Source organism: Drosophila albomicans, chromosome 3, assembly GCF_009650485.2.
Source record: "Drosophila albomicans strain 15112-1751.03 chromosome 3, ASM965048v2, whole genome shotgun sequence".
Taxonomy (NCBI): Eukaryota; Metazoa; Arthropoda; class Insecta; order Diptera; family Drosophilidae; genus Drosophila; species Drosophila albomicans.
Genome location: NC_047629.2, coordinates 48331196 through 48354631, shown reverse-complemented (window position 1 = coordinate 48354631; position 23436 = coordinate 48331196). Strand labels below are relative to the sequence as shown.

General features: G+C 38.4%; 3 protein-coding genes across 4 annotated transcripts; 2 read left to right on the top strand and 1 right to left on the bottom strand.

The window, feature by feature from the left end:
- The first annotated feature begins 172 nt into the window (after positions 1–172).
- Positions 173–5382, top strand: LOC117572316 (homeobox protein prospero). Of its 2 annotated transcripts, none has more exons than XM_052005635.1 (7): positions 173–466; positions 541–916; positions 1014–2909; positions 2964–3218; positions 4418–4631; positions 4695–4961; positions 5045–5382. In XM_052005635.1, exons 2-7 carry the CDS (start codon positions 555–557, stop codon positions 5084–5086), a joined length of 3036 nt encoding a protein of 1011 aa, XP_051861595.1. In that variant the 5' UTR covers positions 173–466; positions 541–554; the 3' UTR covers positions 5087–5382. The 2 variants fall into 2 exon arrangements, with proteins under 2 accessions (XP_051861595.1, XP_051861594.1); XM_052005634.1 differs by having other exon boundaries at positions 4692–4961.
- A 291-nt stretch (positions 5383–5673) lies between these two features.
- On the bottom strand, positions 5674–23358 carry LOC117572318 (uncharacterized). The gene is made up of 10 exons (XM_034255050.2): positions 19043–23358; positions 18922–18986; positions 18375–18498; positions 18144–18324; positions 17894–18086; positions 17080–17143; positions 16872–17020; positions 15918–16814; positions 6061–6204; positions 5674–5965 (listed from the first exon to the last, which is right to left on the bottom strand). The coding sequence occupies exons 1-10, from the start codon at positions 19515–19517 to the stop codon at positions 5738–5740; spliced, it is 2520 nt and encodes an 839-aa protein (XP_034110941.1). The 5' UTR covers positions 19518–23358; the 3' UTR covers positions 5674–5737.
- On the top strand, positions 12435–14285 carry LOC117572320 (uncharacterized). The gene has a single exon (XM_034255054.2). It carries the CDS (start codon positions 12750–12752, stop codon positions 13836–13838), a length of 1089 nt encoding a protein of 362 aa, XP_034110945.1. The 5' UTR covers positions 12435–12749; the 3' UTR covers positions 13839–14285.
- Positions 23359–23436: the final 78 nt, after the last annotated feature.

Genomic DNA, 23436 nt, shown 5'->3' with positions numbered 1-23436 from the left:
TTCATACGTCCTGCAATGCAAAATGTGATTTTAGCATAATAAAACAGCAACGACTGTTTTAGAACAAAGCCGTACGTTAACAGAACTACCGCAATGTTATGGCCGCCGTTAATTAACAGGCAAAACACTTGCGCAGAATATACTAATTTTGCCCGTATTTGCCATCCCCCCACTTTGGACGAAAAGACGTCGTCGATGTCGTCGCCGCATATCTTCAATATTTTTGCAATGCTAGAAAACAATTAAAAAGTATTGTTTCATTCGTCTTAATGTTGATTTTGTGTGATTAAAGTGAAAAATAGCTGTTCACCCATCGTATTGTGTGCAAAGCAAACGAGTTAAGCGTGGCTAAAAGAGCCAACAAAAAATAGCAGCCAAAACTGCCGGCAGACGCAGACGCTTTTCTTCTTTTTTTTGCGTGTGTGCAAACAGCAAGAAAGAAGAGAACGAAAATTGTGAACAGCGTGTAAGTATTGACAATAAGCATGCAATTAAATGGGTGTTTAGCATGGAAACAATTAATTAATCATTCATGACCAGCATCTGCAGCAAGTATGGCGAACGTGGAAATTTACGATTCATCCAATTCGCAATTGAGTAGCGATGAATACAGTCACGATGAGGACGACGATGGTCTGATGGACGTGGCTGTGATTGGCAAACAGCAGCAACAACAACAACAAACACCGGCCAAACAATCGTCCAAGTCTAACACAACAACAAACTCATCATCCACGGAGACATCGCCATCGAAATCGACCAGCAACGAAACAACACCAAGAAAACTCTCTTCCAACGATGTGATGGAGAGTGTCAAGAAGCCGCCAGATAGTACCGAGCATACACAACGACAGATCAAGCAGATGCAGCGCAACAACAACGCTAACTTGTACTTTAAACGTCGCAGCATCAAATGGTAAGTTGACAGCCCCAATCTCACCAGATCTGGCAACTCTGCAAGGAAGTGAAAACTAGTGACATTTCAATAAAACTTTATTCACTTTGTGACACAGGCTCAATCAACGTGCTGCTAATAAAATAGATTATTTGCTACGCTTGAAGCAAACGTTGCCGAAGCATTTGGACCACGCACGTCGAATGAATGCTTATCGGGCCAAGAAACGGGCCTTTGAGATGGCCCAACGCAACCGCCAACGGCGTCCTTATGACCGCACACCAAGTCGCAGTGCTTCAGCTTCGCCTGAATTGATTTGTCTCGACGACACTGAGAACGAAGATTCACCTGAGAAGCCGGCAGTCGTGCCGCCGCCAACACCACGCAATGATTCGCAACGTGCGCTCATCCAGCTGATGAAGACGCCTCCGCCGACAGCTGCATTTGCGGTGCAATTGGAACTGGAGGAGCAGGTGGAGGCACCGCCAGCCGAGAATGGTTCGGTGCTCGATGAGTTCCTTACGCTGAAGCCTGCTGTTGCTGCTGAGCCCATCATTGAGGCTGCCGTTTGCAATGATGTCAAAGAGCAACCACAGCAGCAGCAATTGGATCTGACTGTCTTGTCTAGTTACAAAGTGGTGGAAGCCATTGAGCCAGCTGTTGCTGCCAACTTGGAGCTGCCCTTAGAGGAGGCGAATCTGAAGCGTCGTCGTTCGATGACACCGCCGCCAACGGCTGAAAAGCGCGCCAAGCCATTGCCAATAACTGAAGAATTGGACGATGATATTGTAGAATTCATACCCAGTGATATGTCCAAACAGCAACAGCAAGCTGCAGCACCTGCAACGCCAGCACCAGCACAGCAACCGCCGACGCCAATTCAATCGACGCCGCTGTCCAAAGCAGCCAATTTGAACAATTCACTCAATGCTGAGACAACAGCTGCTGCAACGGTGCTCAAATTGGGTTCACCTTACACACTGAACGCATCGCCAGCGTTCTATGGCAAAGAGTTGCCGAGGAAGCCGCAGCTACCAGAGCACGTCTCGCCCATTTCCTACAGCCTGGAGCTGCCGCCAACACGTGTGGAGCACATGGAGATTGATTATGCCAAATCGAAGCTTGAGGCTCTGCCAAATGCTTTACTAAAGTCGGCTAAAGACACTCAGCAGCAATTGTTGCACTCGGAACAGCAGTTGTATCAGCAGCAGCAGCAGCTGGAACAGCAGTATCAACAACAGCTGCAGGCAGCCGAGCAGCAACGTCAACTGCAGGCAGCAGCACAACAGCAGCAACAACAACAGCAGCAGGAACAACAGCAGGCAGCAGAGCTGCTACTGCAACAACAGCGAGCAGCACAACAGCAGGCAGTAAATCCGCCGCAGCAACAGCAACCGGCAACAACTCAACAGCAGCCACCGCAGCAAATGTTGCCACCGCCACAGCAACCGCAGACGCCACCACGTTCCAAGTCGCGTCCGGCACAAACTCAAACCACATCGCCACAGCCACCGCCGGCGCCATCGCAGCCAGCTGGACGCAGCAACAAGTCGCGTGTGGACTTGAATAGCACCAACAACAGCGATGCCGCCTTCCATGAGCGTGTGCGCGAACTCTACACGGAGCTGGACGAGATTATGACTGATAAGGTGCGCGCTGTGAAGCCAGAGCTGAAAGCCTTCGCCGAGGAGAAGCAACGCATTGACTCGGATATTCGCACGCTGGACAATTTGATTGTCAAAAAGGAGGAGGAGCACAATCGTCTGCTGCACTTGCGTTGCATCAAAGGCGAGTTACGGGCGCGCGTCGAGCGGAAGGAACGCATGCTAATCATGCGCGAGATATTGCCCTCGATACTCAACAAGAACTGTAACACTTCCGATCTCTATGGCATGCAGTCAATGCTGTTGCAGGAGTACAATTCGCCCATGCCAAATCGTTCGGCTACCACGGCCATGGAGCAGCTAATCAACAGAGTGGAGAATGACATCGATGATGTGAAAATGTTGCGCAGGTGAGTTAAGCTTAAATTCAAAATAGTTGTGCATCTCTAACTAGTATCTTTTAGTGCTTTGGGCATGCTGGAACGCGAGGCAACCGGCGAGGCACGTTATGAAGATATGCATCCACTGCATCGCAGCAATTCGGTGCCCGTTTTGCGTCCCACATTGCCACCATTGGTTTCCACTGATCGCTCAGCCAATTACGGACGCCAAGGGCCGGTGCGCGATGTGCGCGGCCTCATCGAAGACTATCGTCGCGAGCATCCCGAACAGGTGCCGCTGGTGGGCAAACGCAATAAGGTGCAGCCACCTCCATCGCGGTAAGTAAACGTATTTTAAATTAATAGTGATACTTACCAATATACAGTAAGAGTGTTTATAAATGCATAAATCTGCTGGGCACAAATTACACGCTTAAATTGTCAAAAATTATATTCAAACATTTATGTTTTTTTATAAAGGATTTTCTCAAAAAAATCTGTTAGTCTAAAAGTTTGTGCTTTTTATAGAAACATATAAGAAAGCTTTAGTCGAGTGTGCTCGACTCTGAGACACCCGCTACCCATTTTGAATAAAAGCAAAACAGTGCGATATTAGTCTGAAAATATAGTAATTAATATACAGCATAAATACTAAAATATACCGAAGGCCATATTTGGTATATGGTTGAAGTACTAAATTTGAAGTATACAATCGAGGTCAAGGTATACCAGATTGTCAGCTAAAGCAAATTAGACTTGCAGTAGACCAAATTCGCTATATAGAAGTATTTCTCAAATAATCTAAAACTTGTATCCGTTTGCAGTCAAAATCTTAAATTCCTTAGTTATTATTGTCTGTATGAAAACTCAAAGAAATTATATTTAAAATAACTTTAAACTTTAAAAAATGCTCAACAAATTTTAAAGAAATCCGAATTGTACTCGGCATAAAATGTGCGCTAAGAAAAAATTCAAATTTCAAATAATTATATTCAGTTATACCACTTTTTAAGCTATTGACTAAACGCCTTTTTCACAATTCCTGAAGAAAAGAAAACAACTCAAAATAATACAGTGTATATCTTTAAAAATGCAGAAATTAGTTAAGCCAAGTTGTAGTCAACAAACGAGATACATTTTATCACGTTTTAATCAACTGATTGTCGACAATTTTATCATAATTTTTCTAACTTAATTCACTGAAAATCGTTAAGAATGTTAAACATAATTTATTGACTTACAACAATGAAAATAACTTGCCTACTAATTATATTCAAATAACTATCAATTTTAAAATACATAATTTATCATCATTTTATCTCTTTTTGTCCATTAATCATTTCCCTTTTTATATTTTTTTATCATAAATTTAAAACTTAGCAATGATTCTTTGCTTTGAAGCGTCTAAGACACATGCAAATATTTTAATTATGAAGAATTTTTCCATTTAATCATAAGAACATTACTAATAAAGCTGCAATGAAATTTAAATTTGTTTCTTGCTAATAAGTTATATTTTATTATCACTCTTTTTGCAGTTATCAACAGTTGATCAACGAGTCCAGACAGCTGACAAATGCTTCGATGAATCTAACTGCGGCTAGCTCGCAGCTTTCGCAGCCGCCCCAACAGGCTAACAATCATTTTGATGATGAGACGCCACAGAAGCCACTGTACAACAGCAGTCCATTGGGTGCCGGGGGACGCAATCCAAACAATTCACGCAATCAGTCCAACGTAGATGATGTCCAGGTTAGTCGATGAAATCAATAAATCTTAATTTTGTAGTACAACAAGAGTTAATCATTTAAGCAGTATGGAGCCACACATTCCACACATTATGCGGAGCAGATGCAGGAACTGGTGACGATCGAGAAGGCGCACACCAATCGCACCATCAATAACAATAACCACAGCAACTATAACAATAGAAGCATCGTCTCGTCCACAAACGGACCCCAGGAGCTGCAGCAACAGCAGCGGGGCGGCGGAGAGCGTCGTTGTCAGCACTGTGAACGCTCGAAGGCGTGCTACGTATGCGAGGGTTGCATGAATCAATGGTACTGCAGCCAAGAGTGTCAGGTGAGCTGCGAATTGGCAGTAGATGCTAATGATGGCTGATGATCAAGATTCTAACTGAGGCTTCTCTTTCTATCTCTTGACAGACAAAAGGCTGGGATACACACTGGAAGTTGTGCCACAATTAGGCAACAGACAACACGCTGCATCAGCATTACTACAACTACTACAATTAAATCAAACACTATATGAATACCCTCCCTCCCCCCATCTCCACGTATCAGACTTTATATTTATCGGAAGGAAATCTGCAATTGCAATGCATTAAATTAATTGCAATTGCAATTACATTAAATTAAATTAACAACAAAACACACACAATCAAACAAAAAAAAAAAAAAAGAAAAACAACACATGCTCCACTCACGCAATAACCGAAACAAAACAACCTTTATAAAATATACTATGATAATATTAATAATAACTCAACTTTATATCTATCTTAGATGTAATTTCCTGTTGATCCGGCTTGCCTGCTGCTTGATTGACTCGTCGAGTTCATGTCGATTAATTCGTTAATCGAGTGGCGTTTGTACATGTTTGATCTTGACATCGCCAGCAATTAATTTTAAATATTTGTTGTCATGCAATTCTTTACACTTTGTTCTGTTCTCGCTCCGTGAATGCAAAATTCACACCGAGATTTGAGTTGTGAAATGTGCGCCTAAAAGTATGCTACAAAAATTGATCAATATTTTAATTGAACGTAAAATAGTTCTCAATTAGTGTTTATTATTGGTCCCCTCTTACGAGTAGTTAACAAATAAGTTTCTCACTTCCTACTTGCTATATTTGCGTAGATGGCAGATCAACTCGATGTCTTGGATGTGCAAATGCAGCGGCTCCCGATTCGACCACATCACACGTCGCAGTTTCCGGATGCGCAGCTGCCGTTTGCAGTGTAGCTTGAATTTAAGATTCGGATTCCAGATGGCATCGTTGCCATTGCGCGTGACACATTTAAAGGCGTATTGCCACCACAAGCGGCTGTTTTGCTTTGTGCTGTGCTGCGATTTGAGGGCGACACACACGAGAAATATAGTTATAGCCATAATAATTCGACTCTGCTAAAGCATTTATGATCACGTCAATTGCCACTCACCATATAAACGGGCAAGACGTAAAAACGCTTGCACTCCCGCCGCCTAAAGTTGAACGCTATCGGATGCCGTTGCGTCGCCGACACCTTTGTCAGGTGCGATCGTATGGCGCTTGCCTGGGTTGGTCGCTGGTGCTGCAAACGCGCCTGTTGTTGTCACCATCGCCGACAATCATTGTTGTAGTTGTCATCGTAGTGGTGGTTGTTGTCATCATTGTGTTGGTGGTTGTTGGCCAAATCCATATGGAAATGGAATTTAGAATCCGAATGCGAATGCGAATGGAAATGGAAATGGAAACGAAGCGTAGCACGCGCATGGGCACGCGCACGTAATTATTTAAAAGTTTTTCAAACAATTGAACACTGTTTTTGTTTACACATTTTTAATATACACTTGCAAAGGGTCTTTTCATTTTGTGCGTAAATGTGTAAGATATTAGGGGGAAATATATTTTTGATAATGTGTAATTTAGAGACTGGTTTTAATACTAAAACTTAAGCGATCTCTCAAAAGTTATAAAAACACCAAACTAAAAGTAATTTTTTATACAAAATAATTTAGTTCTTTTGCTTTTCAATAACTATTGGGAACTCTCATATGTAAACATTTGGTTTATATATGAAATCTTAAGAGTTCTTAAAAGTTATTAAACAGCAAAACAACTAAGCGTAATTTTCGATAAAGAATAATTTAGTTAGACCATTTTGTTGCTATATTAAATCTAAAGAGTTATTGAATATCTAAAATAACTATAATTTAGTTTGACAATTGGTTTTTATATTAAATCTGAAGAACTATTCAACAAAATTTTTTTAGAATTATGATTATTAAACAGATTCTTTTTACTACTTTTTCTTCTTTGAATTATGATTATTAAACAGATTCTTTTCATTTCTTTTCGTATTTAGAACCAATTTGATTTAAAGTCTTAAGCGACTACTTGATATAATCCTAACTGATCTCAAAATAAAATAGAAAATGCCTCGTAGCTCAAAACATCTCAACACATCAACAAATTGGAAATATAATTCTGAATTTAAGTACAATTTTAAAAGTAATTTTTTTTAAACATTCTTATTTAAATTCTAACAAAATACATACATTATAGATATTTTATAGATACCTTCGATTGAGAAACAGTTAAGTAATACTAACAGTGTATTTTATTTTCAGTATGCTGAAAACAACTTTGTTTTGTCGCTTTTAATACCCTTCAAAATATTCAATTAGTCATGACAGGTGTAACTACGTTAAGTGGAGGGTTGCTTAATCTATCTTTAAAGTATGTTAAAAACCCGCTGCGTTATTTTTGGGTAATTGCAGTCTAACCTAAGCTATTTGTGACCTATGTGAACTCAGTCCACAGTGCAGCTATCTCAGCGAAACTTATTGTTAGCATTTAGTGTTAGCTATGTCGGTATGCTATGGATCAAAGCGCTATATTATATGCATAGCTAACAAGTAAAGTGTACAGCTTAGAAACTTCCAACTTCCTATCTCAGAATAGAATTAAGAAAGATGTAATATCTTCCCATATTAGAATAGAATTAAAGATGTGCTAAGCTTTAAGAAAATTTGTTCAGTGTATTTCTAATTCGTTCTATTCTTATTCTAACATATTACTGGCTATTGTAGCTAGTTAAGAAACAACTCTTAATTTTCTATCTCTGAATAGAAAAATGTACTTTTAATTTTCCTCTCCAAAAAAGTATTAAAAAAAATTGATTATAAATTTTTCTAAACATCAAACAATTTTGTTAAGTGTATTTCTAGTTTGTTCAATTCTCATTCTAATACTGCATTGTATCCTAGCTTCGAAAGAACTCTTAACTTTCCTTCTCAAAACTGTATTATGAAAGATGTATTATACATTTTTCTAAACATTAAGTAATTTTTTTGGGTGTATTTCTAATTCGTTCAATTCTTATTGAAATACGGAATTATAGCTAGTTAAGAAAGAACTCTTTACTTATGAAAGATATATTTTACAACTTTTTTATGTTCTGTGTATTTTTAATTCGTTCAATTCTCATTATAATACTAAATTGTATCTAGTTAAGAAAGAACTCTTAACTTCCTATCTCAGAATAGAATTATGAAAGATGTACCTTTAATTTCACTAAACATCAAGCGATTTTGTTGAGTGTATTTCTAATTCGTTCTATTCTCATTCTAATACTGAATTGTAGCTAGTTAAGAAAGAATTTGCTTCAAATTTGGATTGCAAATGATTACGAAAAGCGAACTCAGTCTCTACAATTGTTGATAAGTGAAACTCCAGTCGGACTAATGAGTACAACGATGATTAAGTAAGTTGTTGTTGCTGATGAAGTTTTGCTAAGTATTTAGCGGTGGGAGGGTGCGGTCGATGATTGACTTGGGCCTTGGCCCTGAACTTGCTTATCAAAGCGGCACACACACACACAGACTGCTAGTTAATACTCTTTGTTCAACAGTCTTGTTGTTGTTTGCATAATTACTGTAAAAATTACAGTTGCAAGTTTGTAAATTACTTTGTAATGGCAACTACGGTTTAAGCAAATGCGAATCGACAATCGAACAAGTCTCGAGTCTCTCGCAGCTCACAGCTGAGTGCTTCGAGAGCAATTAAGTCCGCTTATCAGTTTAGAGCTATAGCTTGAATTAGCACTCGCCTCTCTCCCCCCTCCCCCCGAGCTATATAGCCCAGCGTCCTCGATGGCTACAGCTGCGTCAGCCTCGACGTCGACGACACGTCTTGACACCCAATGACTTGGGCCAGAGAGTTTGGGTTTCGGTCTCGCTCTGGGTTTGTGTATTATTAAACAGTTTTTACAAGCCGCTAACGTTCGAAAATTGTTGCTAATTAGTTGAACCGCGCACGCCGGCGCACCAGACCTTAAAAAACCGCCCCGCGATAAGCAAATGTGTGCGCAACGAGAGGAAGGCGCAGGTGTCAAGTATAGAACGGAGAGGGAGAGAAGGGGAATGGGCGCTACACCTAGGTCCAATAAAAAACAAACGCTATACACATCATCATCGTTCCAGCTGCCGTTGTGTGTCATGCACGACGACAATACTACAAATGATGCCGAATCGCAATTCGCAGCAATTTCAAAACGATCCGTAACTGAAAATCAAAATGCAAATTTCACCCATTTATTGTAAGAACCTAATGAGAATGCTTCTCGTGGCAGTAATGCAGCTAATAATATTTATGATTCGCATACAAGATGACGGTACGACTACGAGATCACTTTAATTTAGCTACAGAATCACTGAAAGAGAATCTAAAGCTTGGAAGATCATCACTAAATAAATGAACGGAAATAACTTAGGAAATTAGCTAATACTGAATTAGGATAAAAATGATTATAAAAAGATGAAGAGTTTCTCTAGAATTTCACTTAAAAGATAAAAAATAACTAAAAAAAAAAGTGTGAAAGAAAATAAAAGATTGAATAACAAATTTGAATACTTTATAATTGTTATAAAAATGTTTATAAACAGAATTTCAGTAAATAGATCAATTATAACTTAAATAAAAAGTTACAAAAAATAAAAGCTTGTATAAAAAAAATTTAAGTACTTTATAGATATTGGCAAAAGACTGAACAATAAATGAAGTCAAACAATATTCAGAACAATATTAACTCTTTAAACTCTATTGATAATAATATGGATCTTAAGATGGAGGGCCTAAAATTTATAACTATAACTATAAATAATATGAAATTTATAACTAAATTTATTATTTAATGAAGTTATACATCTAGATAAAACATAAATAAAAGCTTCACTACAAAATTTAAATATTTAAAAAAAAACTACATTGACAAAATTTAATTCCTAATCTATAATAATCGAATAAATAGTTTTACAATAGTTGAAAAAATAAAATAAAACATTTTTTTATTATTTTATAAGCTTTAAAAAGAATATAATAAATACATCCATAAATTTATTATGAGATTTATTTATGCATTAAATAAAACATTTGTTAATACAAGCACCCAATTGAAATTAATTATTAAATTTATTCATCAATTAGCTGACTAATTGCTTAACAACATTAGATAAAAACATCGAACAAAACTTCCTTAATAATTTCAACTTCTAAACTCTACAAACTCTACTTTAAAGTAACAAATCTTTTCCAGCAAAAAACCGAGTAAATTTTCCAGCAAAGCGAGCAAAGAAAATGGGCAATAAATATTGCATCTTAATGAAATTGAAAGTTGAGTAAGTTTTGTGTTTTTTGCTTTAGAAAGCACTTCAGAAGCTCGTTAGCGTTTTGCGGAATTGAATAGAAAATACACTTTGGAATTTTCCCAGAGCGTTGAAGGCATTCCAGGGCTTCGCTTATTTATGCCATAAAGTTAATGGTATATTGTTAATAGATCAATGTAAAAAACAAAAACAAAACAAAACAACAATAACAAAAAAAAACACACGGCAACAAAACTGTTTATTCGAGTGCTGTCATCATATTTAGAGTCAAAGCAAAAGAATATTTAGCATGCAGAACTTTCGTTTGCCGATCAAATCAAATAACAATTTATTTGATTGTGCGAAGCGTTTGTGATTTTGATTGTTTAAGTAAATTGATTGATAGACTTCAATTGACCCAAACCCTGCGCTAAACAGTTGTCGAAAAACACCGAGGATGACTTTGTATTTTTTTCGACTTTTTTTCGGCATCGGAAATAAAGATTACTGCACAATCTAGGGTTATAGAATTTTGATATATTAAAGTTGGTTTAAAGATTGTTATCAAAATTACTACATGGGAACTTTGAATTTATTAGAACTAGAGATTCCAACATATTCAATGTGATTTATAGCTTCGATAAGAATACGATGAGATCATCTTACGAGCATCTTTAAATGAATCATTTCTATATTACATTATTAAAAGATTTTGAAAATGTAGATTACAATGCTTAGAGAGTTCTTTTTATTACAATCTATCAATTTGCTTTGATGCATTTCCGTTCAATTCACAATTTCTAAATTGCAATATTGATAAGGTTTTCAAAGTTTATCATTCGACAATCAGATTTGAAGTGTTCTTGGAATTAGGGCTTTCATTATTATCGAACAATTTGCTTTGTTGCATTTTTGTTTGAATTAGCAATAGAGGTTTACGGGTATTTCAATTCCTTATCGAAAAGAGCAGATGTAATTAAAAGTTCGAAGTAGTTATTAGATTGGATAAAGTCGATAGCTAAAAATGATGAAATTAAATTCCCCGGGTAATTTTCGTTCATTGAGTAATTATTGATAGGCAATAAAGCTTTAAAAATGTTGTTGACATATGCATTGAAAATGAAAGGGAACAAGGAGTCTAAGGTAATATCTATTTTGGTAGAGGGTAGATAAAATAAAAAGTTTTCGCACTTCTATTTATAAAGACGAGAGTTATTTTTGAGTGTGTTCTGTTCTATGGGAATATAATAAATGTAAAAGAAATAGCAATAGAGCTTTAAAGCGTAATATATTTGAATTGAAAGTGAAAGGTATGAGGTGTAAGGTTATCTATTTTTGTTGAGGTTAGCGACAAAACAAAAGTTTTCGCACTTGTATTTATAGAATGCGGAAAGAAATGATGAGAGTTATTTTTGGGTGAGCTCTGGTAGATAGGAAAACTTTTAAATAGCAATAGAGCTTAGATGGTGGAATTAAATGTAAAAGGTTTGCCTTGAAAAGAAGTCAAGAATTGAAAGATTATCTATTTTTATCGAGGGTAGCGAAAAAATAAAGTTTTCTCACTTCTATTCATAGAATGCGGAAAGAAAGGAATTATTTTTGAGGGTGTCACATAGGAATAGAATAGATGGAATACTTATATATAGTAAATAGCTTCGAAAAGCTTAGATATTTGAATGGAAAGTACAGAATTTGCCTTTCACACTTCTATTTATAAGCTGAGAGTTATTTTCGAGTGGTTATTCTGTTTCGATAGGAAGTAGGGCTTTGTTGGAGTCCAATCTTTCGATATTTGCGTTTCGATTTATGGTGTTGAGTTATGTGCGTGTCGAGGTGTGTTTGCTCGGCTGTTACTATCTCTATCTGTCAGCAGTGCGCTGCGATTGTCGTGTCAGTGATTCAGCGACTGAGTACACAATAAAAAAAAAAACACACACAGCACAGTGTGGCAAAGTTACTCCCACAATAAATGGAGTGGGAGGAGGAGGAAGAGGAGGAGGAGGTAAACGGGGTTGACTTTACAGTTCAGTTCGCTTCGTGTTCAGTTATTCGGTTCTAACGCTGTTCTGGGGACAGTCCGAACGATCTCCCCGATTGCGATCGCGATCGTGATCGCTTTCCCGATTGCCGAGCCGACCAAGCGAATCGTCAATCGTCGAATGCGGTTCCGTTTTTGGTATCGTGTTCGCATTTCGCATTTGCTTACGGATCGCAACGGATCGCAACGGGCCGTAGTTTTGTGTTGTGTTCTCCATCGCATAGTACAGAAGAAAAAAAAAACACAACATACAAATAAAATTTGGATGTTAATGAATGTTAATTTATACATTTTGTAAGAATCGACAAAAGCGACAACAACAACAACAAAAAAACCTCTGCCACAAACAATAAAATATCATTGACAGACAGGCGAGAGAACGCGCAGTCGATTAGTTAGTTATTTTTCGCCGTGATTTCGTGAATTCGGGACGCAGTCGTCTATGATACATTGCCGCTATCGGACATGGATCCCGATTTCGTCAACAAATACAATCAGGTGCTGAGTCGCCTCAAGCTTGTCGAAAACTTTGACGGTGATCCCGGCAAGCTGCCGCAATTTCTCCACAAAATCGAAGCTCTAATGCCGGCCATAAACACATTCGATGACTACTACAAGGCACAGCTGGTGGGTCACATCAAGAACAAGTGCACGGATCGAGCCCGCGAAGCGGTCTTCACACGTCAACTGAGTGCGCCGGCAGGCAACGGACATGTGGCAGGAAATGGGACCGCTTTGCTCAAGGCTGAATCCTGGCACAAGCTCAAGGAACAGTTGCTGCACAATTTTGCTGAGCGCGAGTCGAGTTACGCTCTAATACACAAGATCCGAAGTGCGGTGCTCGACTCGAATATCGAATTGTATTATCAGAAGATGGCGAAGCTCAAGCAGCGACTCTTAAATCGCAAACTCACCCACAACGACACACTCTATGCGCTGGAGGACATTGAAAGGATCACCCTGCAAGTGTTTCGCGATCATTTGCCCGAACCCACGCATTCGATGATCTTGAGGCGTAACCCTAAAAGCATGGAGGAGGCCTATCGCTACATCGTGGAGGTGCAACAACAGTTCTACACGCAGAGCGGACCTCTTGGAGGTGAACATGGCGCCACCTTCAGCACCAGCCACAAGCAAACCTTTGGCATTGGCATGGGCGGAGTGGGCATGGGCACCGTGGGCATTGGCAGCGTCGGAGGCTCAGGGGTGGGCATGGGATTGGGCATTGCTTCGGTGGGTTTGGCCAGCACGGGACTCTCATACAATCGCCAGCTGTCGGACAAGGGTTTCAACAATCAGTATCAACAGCAACAGCAGCAGCAGAACAACAAGAGCTACTACAATCAGGCTGCTCCAGCTGTCGGAGCTGGCAAAACGAGTCCCATGTTCAAGAGCAACGGCAATCCCTCCTTCAAGTCTAGCTTTAGCTACAATGGCAGCAGCAGCAGTGGTGGCTTCAATAATTCCTATTCGAGTGGTAAACTGGACAAGAGCAACAAGTCCAAGGATGCGGGCAAGGCCAAGGGCAACACAGGCAGCAGTTGGCGCAAGTAAAGTTGCGGGTTTTATGTCATGAGCTAATTCCCCCATTTTCACTCTCCATGACCTAATCTCTGACTAAGCCAATGATCGGCTCGCAGTGCGATTTGCCATTGCCATTGCATGCCTCATGCTAATTATTACCCCCCACCTTTGCTCTCCCCCCTCCTTTCCCCTTCCCATCTGCCCCTGACCCTGTCTAATAGTCAGGTGGATGCCGAGCCGGATGATTCCGCTGCTGCTGATGCTGCTGCAATTCACCGATGATGATGATGATGATTGCACTCCCGACACTGAACCCGCCATGGCGCATGTTAATTATTAGATCATAAGACTCGAAGTGTATATATATTGCCCCCTCTCCCCCAGTCTCCCCTCTCGTCGTAAGCCCTATTTCCCCTAACTGAAATATATTGTTGTTGTTTATGAAATAAAGTGTCAAGTCTAACACCATTGATAATCGTCTAAATAGTCTAGGTCATGAATGGACTGCTTTTGGCAGCCTGCTAAAATTCGCATCTTTCTGGAGTCGACTTTATTTAGTGAAGCTGCACTGTAGTTGATTCGGATAATTGGTGTTGTTTAGCAAATATCTGCAGATTGATTTTGAAACTATATATAGACTTAATTTGTGTCAACAAATCTAATCAAGTTGGGATTTTCATGTCTATTTTTAATATTAACAAATTAACACTACTTAAGAAAGGTTCAGAGTATCTTGTGAAGTTTTACTGTAGATCAATTAAAAGTACTAGTGGGAGTTGTCCTTAGTTAACATTACTTAACATTACTTAAAGAAATAGCTATCGCATTTAGATGGATGTAATTCATTCCCTACTTTATTTCCCATTGTAATTCTAGTTTCTTTACCGGTTCAGTGAAATTGAGTAAGTTTATGGTTATTATAATGCGCCTTCCGTAATTTTGCACTTAATGGCAACTCTGTATTAAGTACCAAAATTCACTTAACAGCTAACATATGTACATTTCTCGGTTTATGAAAAGACTTAGAAACAATTTAAGTATTAAATAATGCTTTTGCATAAAAAATTTTATCGCTTATTGGCCTATTTATTTCGTCCATGCTAAGGCAGTTAAGTGCAATTAATACATTATTAATCGAAATGTTTAAAATGAAAATCTTTCTCGGAATTAACCACAACGCAATTTCACTCTAAATTTCAATAACAATTTATTTCTTTCACGCTTTTTTTTATGATTTTTATACCCGAAATTATTTGTGGTTATAAAAATGTTATTAAATCTGTTAATTATTTTATTTTTCTTTAGCTTAGAAAATAATTCACGATTTCAAAAAAAAAATCTTATAGTTGCATTTTAACTTTATTTTTATCACCACCATAAAGATTTTTTTCTTGACGAAGTTGCATTCAATTAATAATATATTAGAGTTTGTAACCTCGCTAGTTCACTACATCGAAGTAGTACTGTACGCTTACACATTTTTGAACCATATTTCGTATCACTATAATATAGATTTGTCTTGATGAACATTCATTGCAATTAGGTCTAAGCTTGTTCACTCACTGCTATTTCACTGATATTGTCTTTTAACTACATAACTAAATCACTATAATAAAGATTTTTCTTGAGGAACCTTCAGTCCAATCAGGTGTACGTATGTTCACTATAGCCAATTGACACCGTAACAACTAGTAAGCTCACTGCTATTTTACTGATATTGTCTTTAAAGTATTTTCATTACCAAATCACTATAAAATAGATTTTCGTTAAAAACCTACATTGCAATCAGGTGTTCATCATAGTCAATTAGTACTGTAACAACAATAAAACTCACTTCTATTTCACTGATATTGTCTTTTCATTCCCAAATCACTAAAATATAGATTTTTCGTGATGAACCTACATTGCAATCAGATCTACGTTTGTTCACCATAGCCATTCACCACTGTAACAAGTAGTAAGCTCACTGATATTTCATTGATATTGTCTTTTAACTCTTCATTCCTCATTTTCAAAGCAAAGTTTCGTTGTAATAAATACTAAATCTTGAACTTGTAACTTGTCTTGTTCACCATATCGAATCACCACTTTGACAACGAGCAAACTCACCGATTGTTGTCCTCCCGTACGCGACGTAGCCGAGCTGTTGTCGTAGGTGGCATCAGGTGGCGGAGGTTCATTGACCTCCTGCATCTTCACTGCCTTGCGCGACTTATCACGATCCGCTGGCTTGCCAAAGAGTCCTCGACGCTCCGCCATGCTGATGAGATACTTTTCGTTGAGCTGCGTCAGCGATTTACGACGGATGAGCGAGAGAAAACTGCCCGTCGACTGATGGGCAATGCAATTGTCCTGATTGATGCAAATGTCCGGCACAATATCGAGCACAAACTCATCGATGTCCGGCGTGCAGATCAAATCGATGCTGTCGACGCGAGGCAATGGGACCACAGGAACAGCTCCAGATTCACCCGGCTTAGCTGGCAATTCTGGTTGGGATTTGCGTTTATCTTCGGCTGAGAGTTTCTCCTTCTTGCGTGGCGACTCCTTGGACATCGCAGCAGCGGGAATATTCGCTGCCTCCGCCTCGGCAATGGCTTCGAGTCGCTTGACCTCGCGATAGGCTTGACGATGCTTCTCCAGCGCCAGTTTGTTGATCACCTGCAGCACATGTTTCACCATATCCTCGTTCTCGGTGGTCACAATCGAGTGTGTTTGATAGAGCACAAATTGCACTTGAGGTCGTGACATAGTCATGGTCAGTGTGAGCAGCTGCTCTTCGAGAATGCAACCCACACGTTGTTTGCCCTCATCACTGACCTCCGACTCGGTGAGCACCTCAAGCATGCTTAAGTCACCCCCACGTGAGCAGATCAAATCAATGGGATCCGAGATGGCACTAAAGGAGTTCGGGGGCGTGGCAAATACCCCCACAACGGTGCGAAAACGATTCGATTCCATGGGAAACGAGGTGAAGGCATCCGCGAAGAGACGAATATTGTTGACCTGAAGGGAAGATCTTACTTTAACAGGAATTTATATAGTTGTAACTTGACTACTCACTCCTATGGACTCCATGTAGCGTCGGTACTCCTTAAGATTGGCGCCTGCTCCATAGACATAGAAATTGTTGACGCGGTTTACGGAGTAGAACAAGGCTGCCAAGTAGGCTGTGGAGCGTGGTGAATCAATGTGAGTTTGTAGTATGTCACCTGGTTAGAAATATAATAGGGATTAATCTAGTGAAAATACTTGAACGTGAGGCACTTACCGTAGAGCTCAAAATAGTCCATGAGCTTGGACATTATGGCGGGACCAAAGGAAAAGTTTTTGTCCTGCAAGCAATGTTGTATTATTGATAAAGTGAATGGTTTCCTTCCTTAAACCTTTTTCATTTGATATCTATCCTTAAATTCTTTTCTTGTAATCTCGGAATTTATTTAATTTTATTTTCATACTATTCCTCAATATGGCATTTCATGCAATATTTCCTTTATTTCCTCCTAATCCTCAATCAATCCCATACTACACTTTTCCATTCCATTCCATCCCATACCATTTCATTTCATACCATTCTATTTCATTCCATTCCATGCCATACCATTCCAATCCATACTATTCCATTTTATTTTATCCAATTCATTCCATACCATTCCTTTCCATTCCTTTCCATACTATTATATTCCATATCATTCTATTCCATTCCATACCATAATATTCCATTCTATTCTATTCTATCCCATTCTTTTCCATTCCATTCCATTCCTTTCCATTCTATTCCATTGCATTTCATACCATTCTATTCCATACCATTCTATTCCATACCAACCCTTTCATTGTATTCGATTCCATTTCATTTAATACCATTCCATACTATTCCATTCATTTCTATTCACTTGATTTATTTTTAATTCTTTCTATTTATAACTTGTTTTTATTTTTATTTTATAAGTATTCCCCTCATTCTTTTCTACTCTAACCTCTCTTCCTTCCCATACTAATATCTCCTTTTAATTCCAACCTAATCTTATCACTCCTTATCACTTCCCTTGCATTCTTCCTCCTCCTCGCTTTCCCTCACTCACCTGCATTATAAACATGTGCTTGGTCATTAGCACAGACTTTGTAAACTCGCTGCGATCCTTGGGTATCACCGATATGACCAATGGACAAATGTTGTCCCACTTGCAGTGCTGCTCAAGTAGCGGTTGCTCATCATCCGGTCCATGCACAGTGTAGCCCATCTCCGTAAGTATTTTATCCGCCTCCATCTTATTGCTAGCAAAGATTCCGTTAAAATTTAGGAATACAGGAAGTAACTCTAGCTTCACTTACCGCACCAGGAAGGGATTAATCCAACCCGTCACCACGGGATTAGCAGCGGCAATAGCAACCTTCTCGTTCTGCAAGTGAATGGGCAGCAGCTGGGAAAGACGCAGAGCTCCGACGCCAATGCGCATGCGAGAAATGGAGGCAGCCAACTTGATGCGATGGCGCCAAAGCACCGCAGCGTGTTCTTCACGAGATTAACAAATGCTGAAGAGCAGGGAAAAATGTTCCACTTACCTGTTACCTCGGACTCCTTGTAGAGCTGTGCTTGCAGCTCGTGTAGCTCCGAGTTGCGATTGCGGAAGTGACGATCGTAGAGCTCAAAGAGCATTAACCAAATACGCTGCTCATCCTTGATGAACTACAGGATTAGAGCGTGAAAGGAGAGAAGAGATAAAGGAACTGTTACATTCTGAAATTCTTAGAATTCTAAATTTTTCTTGTAAAAAAAGATTTCTATCTTGAAGAAGGATATTTCAGACCTTATTAAAAGAATTTTTGTTGAAAAGAGAGAAACCATATAGAAATGTAAATTTGAAAATTTTTACATTTTTCTTAGGATTCTTGGTTTGAGATTTCCAACTTTAATTTAGTCAAGTAATAGTCACATATTAATAGAGATATTTTCACTTCTTTCGTAAAGTGAAGGATGTAAAAAGATATATTGATCCGATAAAAAAACTGAGTCTTATGTAGAGAATATTATTCTCTTGTTTTTCGTTATTTTCTTAGTTAAGGAATTCTTTACGGAACTTTAAAATTGTTTTTCGTACTCTAGTCTCACCTTCTGATTTTCCTCCCGGTCGAAAAAACTCACATCCGATAACGCGTTGCACAACACTGTTTTATCTGCAAGAGAACTCAGATTACTTCAGCATCAAGACGCATCCTTTAGGATTACCCACAGCGAAACACATCGTAGATGAGGGAATAAGCCAACCGCATCTCGTGTTCATTCTGGAAATGCACGGGCAATGGAGGTTTCCTCAGCAACTTGGCTGCATTGGCAATTGTGGGAAGATTCCAGCGCGCACTTGCCTTCAGCCTAATCCTGACAGTCGTATCATGACAATACTTCAACACACGACTCCGACGACCATTCGGACTTACTCCAGGTGAGATGATTTTGGTAATGCGATCGGGATCAAAGGCGGGTTTGTCACGCTTATCGATGTCTTTGAGCGAGATGTTGACATCCGCGGATTCGTTGACCTGGCGTTGAATCTCGAGGAGCATGTAGTACATCTTGTCCTGCCATTCTTCATCGCTGGGCAGATAGATTTGTTTGGTCTTCTTGAGCTGTTTACTCACATCCTTAAAGATGGCTGGATACACGGAGAATATGTCGGCCAAACTGAGGAAAAATAGTTGATTGGACATTTTTGACTTGCTTCTGTGATCCTTGTGATGTCGTCTGCTCTCGGCTAGCTTCAATCGCCGTTTGTGTCGAATGACAACTTGCTGATTTTTTCATTTGCATTTTCCATTTCCATTTCGATTTCCATTTCCATTCCGCAGAGCAGTTCGTGCTTAACACCAATTCAATGCTTCTGTGAGCGAATCGACATCGACTTTGCCAGCTAGTCAACCAGCCAGTCAGTCAGTCAGCTCTCGCTTCATGCAATACTTATCTATCTCGCATGCACCCCTGAACACTTCCCTTCCCGACTGCTTCCTTTTTCCCTGCTCCATTCACATGCAATGTGCACGCCATTGCTCACCACAAAGGACAAAAGCTCGTTACGTTTGCCGAATGAGTTGTGACTGTGGAGGGAAGTGGGCGGAGGGGGAGTGGGAAATCTGGAATCTGGCCGATATCACACTTACCTTTTATTTGTTGATGGCCTCAGCACGCGGCCATAAATCCAGCGCTGCCATATTAGACGAGCTTCGCATGATTTGCTCTGATTGGAACTCGTCTTCAATAAATTGCCAAATGTCACAGTCCAACGCCCGTTGACAACCGCGTTGGTGGGGTTTGAGGGGGAGGGAGATAGAAGCCAGAAGACAACCAACCCACTTGGCATTTCTTTGACGTGTCTGCATTGATTATGACTCTTTGACGAGGGGCGTGGGGAGGCGCCATTTGATGAATCGTTGTGCGCTACTGCGAATGTGCTTCAAATTGAGCACAAACATTTAGTCAGACATCAAATTAGTCGTCGATTATCTAAGACAGTCGTCGCGTGGGAAGGGGCGAGATGAAGTTCGGGGGAGGTGCAGCACACTTTGAATAGTCATTTTTATATTGGCCTAGGTCAAATATCGATTATCGCCTGGCATGTTGTCTATGGGGTCAGGATTGGAATTGAATGTCAATTTGATTGGCATTTCTGGGTTGGAATCCAACGGATTCTAAGTGCACAACTTCTCAGTCTATCTCTTTCGCTCTCTCTCTCTCTCTTTCTCTGTATATAGTATTTGCCCCCGAGTCCGCTGTCTATCTTTATCTTTCGGTTGCCATCTATATATTTTTTTTATAAATTTGCTTAAATTTATTGGTTCCATGTTCCTCTGAGTAATCGTATGAGTAATCTAAACATATTGGCGTCAACTCGTATGGTCAGTGGCTATTATCATGATAAAACAGTTTATGATTCGATTTATCTAGCTCGATCAGGGGGGACTTCCAGCCAAAACAATGACGGTCAAGAATGTTACAAAAGGTTTACGCGACTAAAAGATAACCTATAAGGAAAATATGTAATACTCAAGATGTTTAATGAAAACTTCTGTTTTGGTTCTTCCCATGAACTTTTTGAAGATACGTCAAGAAGTGCCTCTTATGCTCTTCAACATGACGTCTTTGGAATACATAAAACAATTTAAATATGCCAATCTCTAATATTTAAAAGTGAATTCAATTAATATTGAAATTCTCAAGTGATGCTTATGAAATTTATTGTTCGAAATATGATCAATGAAATGTTTGTTTTTCAAATCATTTGCGTATTTTTTGACTTTGACAATTAGCAGAAATAAATTGTAAAGATCTAAAACGAGATAAATGTAAAATGCCTTGGTTCTTCTTAAGTTCATTTAGAATCCAAATTTACAAATACCAAATTGCCTCTTCTGGAATGTAATCATCATTGGCTCAATTTACAGGGTATTCAACATTTACTATCTTGTGCTGAACTTGAGCTGTCACTGCGACTGTGTTTTGGTGTCGCTGTTCCTGGTGTCGTTGTTGGGTCTGCTATCGAAACTCTTGCAGAAAGATAATTTAATTATTCTAAGCATTATGAAGCCTGCACAACTCGACTCGAGCAAGTTATCAGAACTATACGTCAAAGATAACTCAAGTATCATAATTAATTTTTCCTTTCTGCTTTTTTTTATATTGTTTGGGTCTCTCCGTGTAAGCCACCCCAGCTTAGGTTATCGTGTCTTCTGTAAATCCTCCGTCATAAATAAGTTGTATTTGTCTTTTTTTTTTTTTTTTTTTTTTTTTTTTTATTAAGAAGCATATTTATTATATATAAGATGTATGTAATACAATAATGTTTTGTCTGTCCGGTTGGTTGGTTGGTTTTTTTTTCTTGTTTTTGTTTTTCGGTTTTATCCATTTTATATAATCATATAAAACACTGAGCAGCTACAATACAAATATTGTGATAAAAACTTACAACATAACCTTTAATACATAAAAATACTTGCATAGTCTACAAATCGTATCGTTATGGAGATTCTTCTAGCCGAGATTCATCATCTATCGGTCGGCCGTCTCTTACACTTTTGTTTTCCCTTTCATTCAGCATTTAGCTTGTGTTCTTCTTCACCTCTCTTCTCTTCCTACCTACGGCTCTCTTTACTCTTCTTTTTTGCTTTCTCTTCGCCTCATTGCACGCCGTATTTGGCGATTTGTTGTTCTTTGTTTCGGTTGGTTTCTTTTAGTTTTCCGTGTTTCTTTTTTACCCTATTAAAAATTTGTTTTTTATTTTTTCTTCATCGATTCTTCTGAAAGAGAGAAGTTTCATTTTGTTTGTTTTATGCCACATTTTGTTAGACTTTGATTTTGTTTACTTTGCTCGCGGCATTGGCGGGTGTAGAATGGGATTAGAATTTGAAAGTGCAGTTGATGGGACAGCGAAAAAACCGATTTGAAAAAAAAAACCCATGGAAAAAGAAGGCGTTTGAGTTTTCGAAGAGATTTCGAAATCTCCAAAAATATTTGCATGAGATTTGTGTCAGTTTTGTTTTATGATTCTTCAACTTCGTCTTTCATCTTCATCTTTTTTGTCTATACGTTACTCTCAGATTCGTCTACTAAGTTTGATGTTTGTTTTTGTTTTGTTTTGTTCGCAGCGTTTAATTACAATAGAAATTATGTTTATTTGTTTATATCATATTTGCATAATTAAAATTAAACATTTATTTGTATACAAATCATAGAAGAAAAGACGAAACATAAAATCGAATGCGCCTCTTTTAAATTTAGTTACAATTTAATTTAATTTACGTTTTGCCGAGTATTTGTTTTTTTGTATTTTCATTTTTTGGTTCGAATTTGTGTGTTTTTGAAAAAACAGATAAAGCAACATGCTGGACAGGATCGGCAAAAGAGACCGATTTATATGCCCAGAATGGGAAATCATAAGAAAACGAAAACAATAATAAACAATATTTCATGTTTTGTTGTTTTTTTTTTTGTTTGTTTGTTTTGTTGTTTGTTTTATACACATCTTTATGATAGGGGCGTATATAATGTATGTATATATAATTATAAGTAATAAATTTTCAATATTTTTATTTAATTATTTGCACACATGAATAAAAAATTACTATTTGCAATCATATATATATAAAAAATAAACTTAATTATCAGCAGCGGCCCCTTTTCCTTCATCTTCTTCTCTACTTTCTCGTTCTCAACTGGTCACATCATCCTAAGCATCACCTACATATCATATATATTATATATATCATATCATATATATATTTATATATTCCTCCGCCGCAAATACATCCATAATTTTTTTTTTTTTTATTTACTTTAAGCTTAATAAATTTTGGAAGAGTAAACAATACCATCGAGTTGCAATTGTTGCTGCATAATGCATTATGTCTGTATGAGTGACTGTGTGTGAATGTATGTGTGTGAGTTTACATGGCTGTGTGAGAGTGTATGTGTCGAGTGAGTGGTGAGTGAGTGTGTGTGTTTGTGTATTATATAGATCGCTTTAATGAAAACTAATGGTTAATGCGTATTGTATGCTGTTCTACACCTTTTTTCTCACCCTTTTGCTCCTCTTACAATCTTCTGGTTTCATTCTCACTTTGATTTACTTTTCATATT